Source organism: Ambystoma mexicanum, chromosome 13, assembly GCF_040938575.1.
Source record: "Ambystoma mexicanum isolate Mex_15411 chromosome 13, UKY_AmexF1_1, whole genome shotgun sequence".
In the NCBI taxonomy this organism is placed as follows: Eukaryota; Metazoa; Chordata; class Amphibia; order Caudata; family Ambystomatidae; genus Ambystoma; species Ambystoma mexicanum.
The window spans coordinates 12,137,268-12,149,581 of record NC_090938.1 but is presented as its reverse complement, the minus strand read 5'-3'; the positions used below and the strand labels follow the sequence as shown (position 1 = coordinate 12,149,581).

Below are 12,314 nucleotides of genomic sequence, written 5' to 3'. Positions count from 1 at the left end.
TTTTTTGCCCTTTTTAAAAATAGGGTGCTTCACCGCCACACTAAAACCCTGACCCCTGCCCCCTTTATAGTCCCCCCCCTTTATAGTGCCCCCACCCCCATGGTGACCTAAACATGCTGTATTCTTGGTTGGCGACTTCACATGCGCTCCCCACCTTTTAGCCTACACATTTAATTTCTACTCTTCTTCCCAGTGGTTTCACCCGCAGACCTACACTCTACCGGGAGCGTCCATGTGCATTTTGGCAAACTCCCCCCACCTCCCACTCGTATGTCCTACAAGCCAGCACAGTGCCCTCTCCTGCTTTCCCCTCTAGCACTCCCTAAATCATCATTCCCTCGGTTTTGCCCCTACCCCAGCCAGCAATTCATCGCCCTGCTTGTTCCTCACCACTGGCCATCCCCGATCCCAAGATATAAAAGCGGCTCAGGTATGTAGACAGTCAAGACTCTGGAATCCTCCAGGGACGACATCCAAGGGTTCTTACTGTGGCCAGCCCCTCCTGCAGTCAGGGAAGGGGCACCGGGTGGGCACCCCTTCATCGGTTCCTCATGTAAAGGTCGATCCCTGCTAATGTCCTCTTGCACAGCGTTTCTGTTCAAAGCACAGAAGGCGATCTGGGTATGAGCGAGGGAGAGCGACGGAGGAGGCGCTCTCAATGAGAGCTCGCCTCCGTTTCAGGGTGCTACTCCCAGCAACGGATGGGGCGCCGCTCTCAACGAGAGCTCGCCTCAGTTTCAGGGTGCTGCTCCCAGCACTGGAGGGGACGCTCTCTTAACGAGAGCTCGCCTCAGTTTCAGGGTGCTCGGAGCAGCACAGCAGTAATGATGGGGGCATGTTGCATAGGTGACATGCAGTGCTTGGGAAGATGGCCGCGGTCTCTAAAGCATAACTGAATTACTTGGTTGGGCATCACTCATCTGGCTGTGGCGGTCACATAGCACTCACCAATCCAGTGGGCAGAAGAGCTCCAGCATGTCCCCCCTTCATCAGACGGAATGTGCTGTGCATAAAGCAAGGTGTCTGTCACAGTCGGAATAGAGAGTTAGTGAAAGCAGGCGTGGTGGAGGCACGATGCGTCGATGTATGCAGAGCAGAGAGCAAACAGCGGGGCCCTGTCGGCACCCAAACATCCAGAAGGGCATTTTATGTGCAGAAACTGCTCAGTCGGGGGCGTGGTATGGCGCCGCACCTCATCATTAACTCGACATTCCTTTCATCATTTTCCTACCTTTGTGTGCCGAGTGCCTGCCCTGGAGTATTGACTGCGTTTTCTTGAAAATTCTACTCCTTGCTGCTGTCCCGCGGTCCGAGACGTCCTAACACAAGATTCGAGCAGCTGCACGGGGTAACAATCGGCGCCCCACATACCTGAGTGCACCGGCTGGGCCTGGTGAAGCTCCTCCTAAAACATTATTACGCCACCAATGGGGGACACCGCATTACTCCAAACTACTAGGCTAAGTGTTTCCCTTTTTCGCCTGACTTCCGTCGGCTCCCTTTTCAACATGTGGCAGAAATAAATATTGCAGCCGTCGCACATTGCAACTAAGATGGCTTCACAGTACTGCTTTAGCAGAGCATAAATCAGTGGAATTATTGGTGAACAATCCTATTTCACTCAACGCTCCATTCTTAATGAACAGCCATTTAAAATTAAGAGATAAGGAGTAAAAGTTCAACAGGATAATTACAGAAGTGGGCAAATAGAACATGTGTACAGCAAATTTCACACATGGTTGTGCCCATTCAAATTAATGATATTTGAACATCCCAGGAACAATAGGGTTCAACTTTAACCAACCGTTTTAATCTGCCATCAGAATAATTGCAGCACCTGCATATGCCATCCTTTTCTGCTGCTTTTTAAGCTAGCGAGCAGCCCTCACTACCACCCCTCATATCATTTCAAACAGTACTCTCCACAAAAGCTTCTGCTTTGCTGCCCAACCTTCAAACTACCTACTTGGTGGTTTCCAACCTTGGCACCTCTGGCCACAATGGCTACCAGCAAATGCAACCAAAAAGCCACGCCTGTCAACAAAGATCCTACCCTTTCCTCAACTAGCCTTAAAAAGGCTCTAAAGTGATTCAACACCTCTGCTTTGTCTAAGGAATCCAGCGATTGAGGCCATTCTTCAAGAAATCGGAGCACTTGAGCCCTTCGTCGAAACTACTAATCAACTTCAACAACTGGATGACCGGTGGAAAGGGTTTGAAAACAGAATGGAGGAAGTTGAGAGGAGGTTAGGTATTTCGGAAGATGTAGCCCCCTAGGGTGGCGTACCTTGAGAAAGTTGTCAAAGACCTCCAGAAACACAACAAAGACTTGGGAAATCGCAGCAGGTGCAATCATCTACGCATCTCCGGCGTGCCTGAAGGTTGCGAAGGCTCGAGCCCCATTGAAATCATACAGAAATTGCTGCCAGCTATTCTTCATCTTCCTATGGAAACATCTTTCAACATGCAGCATGTTCATCGAATTGGCCCACTAAGAAACTCTGCATATCCTCGCTCCACTCCCAGAACTCACATTTTCTACTTGCTCGAATACACCCAACTTCAGTGGATTATATCAACAATTAAAGAAAAGAACTCCCTCACTTGGCATGCAACCAATATGCACATCTCTCGGGATGTAGCAAGAAGCATTGCTCTTCGCAGCAAAGAATTCTCATCTTTCCGCCCTGCATTGAAGCAGCCCAAAATTCGATATGGATTACATCATCCATGCTCCTTCAAAGTTATCCATGATGAAAGCACTGCCATGTTTGATGATCCTGCAGACCTGAAAGCTTTTATTCACTCCATCAAGACTGAAGGCATGGACACATCGCCAGCAAATCCCACTCCCTCTACTGGAACTTCAAGCGTTATTTTTCTGTACTCTCTTGACCTTATCCGATGTCGTCACTAACTCCATTCCATAATCTTGGCAAGACGGGCGCGGTCCTGGCGCCCCTCTCCTGTTGCGAGTCGTCTTTTTCCTTTTGGCGGCTCAGCTGGTGTCACCAACCCCAATGGCTTTTCCCAAGCCTTTTTCTTCCTTTTTTTCCTCCCACTTCCTGGTCTGATCTTATAACCATATATGCGGTGGCTTTTATTTTTTCTACTTCTGAGGTTTTTTCCTCATTTGCGCTCTCGGTGTGCACAGACCTTGATCAGACTTCCGCTTCCTAGCCCTTCATCCTTGTGCGTCTCCCTCTCCTAGATCATCCCTGTTATTGGAGGTTACAACTGTTTCAATACTCGATTAAACTACTTTATTCATTCTGGTTTTATTGTATTTTCTGTTCATCACAGGCTAATATCCAGAACTTACATTCACCGAATTGTTTCAATGGTATTCAAGTGTATAACATAGAATGTCAAAGGCTGTAATAACCCCATGAAGAGGAGCAAAATAATTACCCATCTCAATAGACTCAAGCCATAACTTGCTTGTATACAAGAAATTCACTTGTCTAATGCTGAAGCTATCAAGCTCAAGACCCTTTGAATCAAAGATGTTATTTCATGTCTGGCGGTAGGCAAGAAAAATGCAGTCGCTATACTCCTCAGCAAGAAATTACCATCTAAAATGTGGGATCAACGAGATGATGGGTCAAACTTTGGATAGGTTCAGTTCATGTTTCCATTCTCTATGGTCCTACTCTACCCGACCCCGGCTTTTGGTCCTCCTTGGGACAAATGATTCTTAAAAACGACTTCACCAATCTCGTATGTGGCGGTGTCAATCAGGTCCTTGACCCATTCCTAGATCTCAAATCTAAAGGTTTGTTCAAAACTTCTAAAACCCACAAAGCCTTCATGAAATTTCTTGCAGAGACCGGTCTGGTTGACTCATGGAGGCTCTCCCATCCCACACATTTAGAATATACATTTCACTCATCTCCACATGACACTTTCTCGCCTAAATTACATCTTCTCTTCCAAATCGCTTATAGGTACTATCATTGACTCCACCATCTCCATTATTATCTCTGATCATGCCCCGGTTTGCACAGCCTTCAATTTCGAAGAGATTAAAAAGCCATCATCTAGAGGGAAATTCAATAACTATCTATGCACGACCAGCAGTTCATTCAATCTACACAACCATTCCTACAGCAATTCTTTGCCAACAATCTAGATTGTGACACCTCTGTTAATTGGGATGCGTTCAAAGCTGCGCTCAGAGGGCACATTAAGGTAAAACAAATGTTTTAAAAAACAAAGCTACGCAGGATACACCTGGATGAGCTTTATATCAAACTTGCCACTGCTGAGAAATAATATTATCGTGATTCCAGTGCTTCGAATCTTCCGTCAGGTCATGGCCTTACGGTTCCAAATATATAATGAGCTCACTGAATTAGCAGCTGGCACTTCAATTAAATACGAAACTAAAATTTAACAGACATCCAACAAAGCAGGGAAGTCATTGGCCTCTTACCTCAAAACCAAGAAGGAAAGGGCATACATATCACATATTAAAGACAAACATGGTACAACCTTTACTCACCCTAAAGACATTCTACACTGTTGTAAACAATTTTACTCTGACCTAGACACTCCTGAAACCACTGTTCCCCCAGAAAATATTAACTCCTTTCTTCGTAAGATCAACACTCTTATCCCCAAATTGACCCATCACATTTAGACGGTGACATTGTACTTCCCGAAATCACATGCACCATTAAAGGTTTGGGCAGAGGAAAAGCCCCTGGACCCGATCGTCTTTCTACTGAAATTCTATGACCAGTTGGCTCAATCCCCAACTCCCAAACGTAAACTATTGTTTCACTACTTTATCTCTCAGAATGCCTCATCAGGATCCTTCTCTGAAGCCATACTCATCTTGTTCCCCAAAACTGATAAAGATCCCACATTACCCAGTAACTATTGACCAAACGCCATCAATGTAGAATGCAACATTTTTTCTAAAATCCTTGCCACCAGGATTGAATCGTCCCTTCCTGCTATGATCAAATCAGATCAGGTTGGGTACGTGAAGGGGTGGAACATCTCTGCGAATGCAAGATTATTTGATGCCTTTCATGTAATTTCCAAAGACAAAGATAAAATTGGCTTTGCTGCAGTTGCTTTAACCGTACCAATTGGGACTTTATGTTCCAATCTCTTCAGTGACATGGATGTGGCACGCAGTTTATCCTCCCTGGTCATGCTTCTCTACTCGTGTCCTAAATCATCCATCATCATTAACAGCCAATCCTCATCCTTCTTTCCCTTATGTAGAGGTACCAGACAAGGTTGCCCCCCATCCCCAATCCTTTATATTTTCTCTAGAACCTTTACTAGAACTCATCAGATCCGACAAACTAATTCCCGGAATCCCCTGGGGAAATTCCATTATTAAAATCTCTGCCTATGCAGATGATATTCTTATTCTAATCAAAAATCCAAAACTCCACCTTCCTCACCTGCTCGACAGACTTCAATTTTCCCAAGTGTCAGGATATAAATGTAATAAAAAAAAAAAATCTGAGATCTTACCCTCTCAATTCTTTTTGTATCAAGCATGACCTGGATGTCATCGGTTCCAAATTGTGTAACAAATCGAATATTTAGGCATTCACTTTGCCTCTTCAACAAATGACACCATCAAAATTAATAGGCAAATACTGTTAGACTTGGTGAACTCACCTCTACGTGGTCTCCCCTCTACCTCTCCTGGTGGGGCCGACTCGACACCATTAAAATTATGCTATCCCCCCATGGCCCTATATCACTTGCAAATCCTTCCAGTCCCATTGTCTTCCTCATTTTTCAAATCCATTTGCTCGATTTTTCCCACTTTCTTATGGGGCCGTGGTAAATGTAAAAGGATCGCTATTGCCAAACTAAAAGCCCCATACGAAATGGACGGGGTCAGATTCCCGGATTTCAAATCATATCATTCAGCATTTTTACTTAAACAATCCCCCGCTGCTGGTTTGCTTCCCCCAATTCCCACATGGTGCGTTTTCTAAAACACCTAGCTCACCCCTATGATGTAGCAGATCTCATTTATACTTTGTCATCTTTCTTCAGTCCAGTCTGATCCTGTAAAGGCCACTATATCTGCTCTCAGATTATACACACTTACACACACACCCCCCACACCCCCCCACACACACACACACACACACACACCCCCCCCCTACCCCCCCACCCCTGCCAAGAATCTTTCCCCATTGCTATGGCACAACAAAAATATCACCATCAATAACAAATCCTGGTTAGAAACCGGCATCGAATTCATTCAGCAAATTGTTAATGGCTCCTCCATTGTCCCTTTCCAACAACTCTAATCTCTTTTCCATCCCTGTTTCGGATTTGAATTCATAATAATTTGGTTAATGCATGCCTGGACGCTCTCCATCTTTTTTCAAACACCATTCTTTCACCCGATGCCTCTAGACTTGTGTCATTATCCATGGTTTCCGATATAAAGGCTTCAAAGTTTTACAACGTTTTGTCCCCCAAGTGTGTTGTTTGGCCTGTACGCTCAATATGGGAGAAGGACCCGGGTTGTGCTTTAAATGACCAAACTGGTCCCTTCTGTACTGTAGGGTCAGGAGTAGATCTTCTTCAGCCAACAGAACATCTGTTCTTCATCCATCGAGCATTTATCAGTCCTGTGAAATTATCCAAACCCAAGAAAGATACAGATAATGGTGGTCTTGCGGCTGTGCTCCTGCCTCCTTTAAAACACATGTATTTATGTTGTGTCAAGAGGTATGGAAAGTCCTTAAACTCTTTTGTGTGGATGTCCCACTATCCTTTTAAGATATTGTTCTAGGAAGCCCTGAGGTCACTAATACTAATATGCATTCCTTTGGCAACTGTATGACTTGTACCTTGCCATGAATTTTATCACCTCCAATTGGAAAGGTTCCCATAATCTTTCAGTCAGAGGTTGGTGGAACAACATCTGTCACGTGCATAAAATGGAGTCATGCATGCCCTCTTGTCAGGATAACATTCCCAAATATAACACCAAATGGGCTTTTTTTTATTAATTATCTGGACTGTTTTAAAGCATCATCGCATGGAACTTGAGTACTGGCTCTTGATTCCCCCCCCCTTCTGCTGGAAATCGCCCGTTAGTGCCTGTTCACATGTTGTGGCATAATGCGCCATTTCATAAACATACTATCATATTATAATGCCAGTGATACCTCCCCCTGCCCCGCCCCATTTCCCTTCTGTTATCGTGTTAGTATTGCGTCTGTTCCCCTGTTTGTCTTGGGCTTATAAACTGCAATAAGATGCCAGATCTATACTGTTGCACCTCTCTCATTAATGATCATTCCCCTGTTCTGCTTAGATCACCGCTAAATTTAAGATCATTCTTTTCATACTTCTTATGTTAAACTTGTTTTTAATGCTCTTTCATGAATTTCTGCAAAGGTATTATGTTCTGCGCCTATGTGTTAAAACTCAAAGATTATTAAAATAAAAAATAAAAAACTGCTCAGCACCGGCGGGTTCACTGCTGCTGCTTCAGGTCGCCTTTCTTAGAAAAACTCAACTAGTGAACCTAGGTTGGATTAGGTTCCCATGGAATACGCTTGCCAGCTATGCGTACTACGCACCCACTGGCAAAACAAGAGCACTCTTCCGGTGCCCTCGATTTACAGCTTGCTCTGGTGAGGGAGTTATGAAGGTGCATCCAGTCCCCCCAACCCCTTAAGGATCAATGGCAGCGTGCCCAAGCAGCCCTGCTCAGACTCGGGAAGAGGGGGCAGCACTACTCACGCAGATTGCCAGTGTACTTCTAGCAAGGGAGGCACGTGTGCACGAGTACATTTCCTGAAGCCATGCCGGGTTACCTAGTTCCGCCTTCACTGGCATCTACATCTGCGGGAGCAAACATTAGACTTCCTTTCTGGGCCCCGATATGAGCAGTGAACGCCAGGCAGTCACAGCGTGCAATGGCTTATTGAAAGTCCAGGGCATGGCACCTTCTCAGCAGACGTTCTGTGCATCTCTTGCCAGGATCCAGCGTGCCCTGGTTTGCTGCCAACTACCTGCTAGTCTCTCCACTGGTTGTTGGACCCATAAGACAGGCTGCTGTGTCTCTGTCTGCCTTATGTTTTAACTAAAATACACGCCCGGATGCCCTTGGGCCTGGTGTACTCTATAAATAAAAATGGTCAGGCAAAGGAATTTTGATGGATGAATATTTGACTGTGTGCAGATAGGACCATAGTGGCTTGAAGTGGTGCCCCAACGGAGCATCAAGAAAGGGTAGCAAGGAATGGGAAAAAACTGCCCTGCCACAACACCTACCTTCCCAGAATTCTCAGGGCCAACAGCCATCCCAAACTCTGTGCGGATGAAGGTGTTACTGATCAGAGAGGTGATGTCCGTAAAGGTTTTCCCAAAATCCTCACTTGGAAAGAAGGGGGGGGGGAGGGGAAAGAAAAAAACACAAAGGTCATTCTGGCTTTAAAGTTGGACCACTGGGGCTCGGCACATGTATGAACATCGCAGCCAGTTTTCTACCCAAGAACCCATAGTAATCCTCATTCACTCTCCTTTTACAAGCATTATACGTCCCCAGCACGGAATATTACTTGGAATGCCACCATGAGGTCCCCTCCACCAGAACCTATACCCAAGACTCTGCTCACCTTCAATACAGTCTACCCACTAGCATGCCATGTCCCCAGCACGGAATGTTACTTGGAATGCCATCATGAGGTCCCCTCCACCAGAACCTATACCCAAGACTCTGCTCACCTTCAATACAGTGTACCCACTAGCATGCCATGTCCCCAGCACGGAATGTTACTTGGAATGCCATCATGAGGTCCCCTCCACCAGAACCTATACCCAAGACTCTGCTCACCTTCAATACAGTGTACCCACTAGCATGCCATGTCCCCAGCACGGAATGTTACTTGGAATGCCATCATGAGGTCCCCTCCACCAGAACCTATACCCAAGACTCTGCTCACCTTCGATACAGTCTTGATTGTCCAAAGCTCATTATCAAGAAAGGCACCTGGAATGTAGTCAGCACAAGGATCACCTGCGTGGGTAAAGAGGGAGTCAGGACGGCGTGGTTCAGGTATAGTAGTATAAGAGGTGGTTGGGGGGGGGGGGTCAGAACAGTCCAAGGCCTAACGGCACTACTAGGACCCCACACCTTAGCCAACAATGCACCTGTATCTGGGTAAAGGGGTGAGACGGGGCCAGGCATCACTCTAGATTAACCTAAAAGCCCACAAATCTACAGGGTTCCGGGTGGCGGGGTAAATGCTCTCCATGGAAAGGCCAATATCTGTTGCCGTCATCGTACAACATTCATCGCCCCACACAAGTGACATCACTCTGCACCACCACATACTCACCCCGGTTCCATCTCCAACCCACGAAAGGGAGACCGACCCACTCAAGTCCTCAAATGTGCGCTGAAAAATACAAAAACAGGACAAAATTGAACTAAATACAGAGCTACAGTAACCGAGTAGTAGGGGGCACTCAGTGCCCGGAATGCGCTGAATGCATGAAGCTGCCTGGCTGCCAAGGCAGGAAGAGCAAGGGGTTCTTTGGTTCATGCCAGAGGTTCACTTGTAGACCTAGATGGGAGAGGTGGGAAAGAAGTAGAGAAGACAGACATAGCAGGTGCAGGGCAGGTCAAGATTGAGGAGCGCAGAGACTCATAGGTCACTTTGGGTCTAATGGCAACACCATACTGCAGCGGGCACACCATTGATGCACCAAGGCTCAGTTCCGCGATCCCCTCCGAAATATTGGGTTCAACCCAGTGAGCATCGTGGCCTGCTGCAGCTGCCAGAGGCACATTCTCCCCTCAAAGCAGTTACTTCGCAAATCTTCAGGGCACAGAGCGTCCACAGAATGTCAGAAAAAAGGTGTCTGCATGCGCGATACAAACTGAAGGACAATACCATCAACACACCTGATTCAAGACCGGCCTTCTTCATTCTTTTTGACATTTGTAGAGCGCCATTGAATTACGGTCCCAACGCACTGTTGGTCGCAAGGTTTTGGAGAATTGGGAGGTACTATTATGCGTGTGTGCATTTCAGTCATTAAAGCTATGCGAGGCTGGCAAGGCCCCACTAGTCAGCAACGTCTAAATGGAGCGTGTATGAGCACAGCAGAGGTGTACTATGAACTAAAGGAGGAGGATTGTGGTTAAACGTTCTGTGGGAAGCTACAGTTCATATTTGTTGTTAAAAGTAGCTTCATACGAGATGATGTGCAATAGTGTTTGTGTTATATGTGAGTGCAGGGTGTGTGGAGTGACTGTGCCTTACATCAAGGTGCAGTGTGCGAGAGGAGAAATGGGTTAGCTGTACAAACAACTACTTCCTGGGATCCAGCCATGTACACGGATCAGTGATCCCTTTCACAGACCAGCCAAATGCTAGACGAATGCTTACGACACACTAAGAAGATCTGAAGCGTGAAAAACTGCCATACAAGTTGCTTTTAGTGCGAAACAAGGTTCCCATTTCATGATCAGATGCGGCAGCCTGGCCCACCCTCCTGTACTTTAGAGTTACATGCAATGGCAACCTCGAGTGAGGGATCCGAGGAGCCTAGTGGTCACCATCCCGGATGATCAGCAGGACTTTCCCAAGCAAGGCTCATTTCAAGTGCGATGCACTGCCCACCCTCCAAGCCCATAAGGGTGCAATACACGGGCCACCGTCAGGACAAAACAGGTCAACATTTTTCTAGCACCCCTCCCACCAAAAGCGGCTACGTACCAAATATTAGCAGCACGCTGCATGTGAAGTCAACCCACAGGTAGAGGGAACAAATAAAAGCAGACACTGAGGTCTTGCAGGCACACGCACTAGACATGCGCGTCGCGAGACCGGCACCTCATGGGCTGCTGGAGCAGGCAGCACTGCAACGTTCGGTTACGATGGTAGCTTGACCCGTGCACAGTATAAGGAACTAGACCATTTTGAGGCACAGCAAAAGCAGAGGCAGCTGGAGAAAGTCATGTGGGGATATTGAGAGATTCAAAGCTGGGACATTAACAATATGAGGTCCTCATCCTCCCTCGCAATAACCTCAACAGCTGGCTTGTAACAGACAGACCATGGTCTTGTAGAGGGGCTTGGAAAGTAAACCGTGTACCACCGTCCCTATGCCGGTTAAGATCAGGCCCATTTCCTTCCAGGACTTGGACCTGAACGCAACCTCTAATTGGATTAAGGCGCTTGTAGTGTTGCCTTCCAGGTGCATCAACTGGTAGGCCCAGCCGGGCCGGGCCAACCCAACCCACACATGGGAGAGCGCATCAATAACGGACGGGGGACAACATCACCACTACTTAGCAGCAATCTATACTAACTAGCATGGGACCATAGGTCATTGCAAAAAGGCAGGCCGAGGGATGACAAGCATGGTACGAGTGGGCAACCATGGCCGTGTACCAGGATGACTGGAAATCGAGCAACAGTACAACGCAGTTCCTGTGGCCTCAGGAAATGTGAGCATCTGACACCAAGATCTGGGTTCCGGTTTGACACTGTACATCCCCCCCCACTGCCCCTTCCCACAACCACCCCGAGCTAATTTTCACACCAAGCATAAGATTTTGTGAAAGCCAAGAATTCATGATGCCAGAAGGGCTGTCCTTTTGGAGAAAGCAATGAATTGAACTCAACAGGGCCCTGGAATGGTCTCAGAGCCCGTGTGCACGGGCCAAGTGTAGGTTTTTATTGACACATTAGGACCACTACGTATACTAAGGCAACAGCTCCATCTAGCGGTGACTGCATCAGACAAACATACATCTGGCCTTTTATTATATGGTTAGATATAGTTTGAAACTTCTCCCAGCTACAGCTCCCTTTGGCGAGATCAATGTTAAGGCCATCAAGCATCTGAAACCTCTACCAGCCACAGCTCCCTTTGGCGAATACAATGTTCAGGGCTGGACACTTACAGAAACTTTGCGAGAAACTTTGCGAGAAGCACTGCTTACGGAAAATAAAAAGCACACTGCATGCAAGTCACCACAAGGCAGCCATTTTCACAGAAAGACGGAGCATCGTGAAGCAGTCGCTGCCCGTCAATGGCCACTTGCAGTTTAATATGACCAGGAACAGCCTGTACATTTTATATGGCAAATCTATAGCCAGTTTGTGCCAATTAAAGCCATATATGGACAGGCTCGCTGTAGGGTGATGCCACATACAGCTGCTGCTAAATGGGGCAAGGGGTCACAAGACCATAGGGTTAAATGTGTCCAGTTATATAAAGGCTCACAGGACAAATGAGCCAAAAGCACTGGAGTACCATCATATCCCAGAAAAAAACACATTTGCCAGATAAAA

At 46.7% G+C, this 12,314-nt stretch overlaps 1 protein-coding gene across 3 annotated transcripts in view; it reads right to left on the bottom strand.

The window, feature by feature from the left end:
• The window catches only part of SORT1 (sortilin 1), a 226,828-nt gene that overhangs the window by 141,704 nt on the left and 72,810 nt on the right, over positions 1 to 12,314 (bottom strand). For all 3 annotated transcript variants that reach the window (XM_069633008.1, XM_069633006.1, XM_069633007.1), the window contains exons 2-4: positions 9,345 to 9,404; positions 8,949 to 9,022; positions 8,278 to 8,380 (exon numbers count right to left, since the gene is read on the bottom strand). In XM_069633008.1, coding sequence (XP_069489109.1) covers positions 8,278 to 8,380; positions 8,949 to 9,022; positions 9,345 to 9,404 — 237 coding nt within the window. The remainder of the gene's footprint in view (positions 1 to 8,277; positions 8,381 to 8,948; positions 9,023 to 9,344; positions 9,405 to 12,314) is intronic.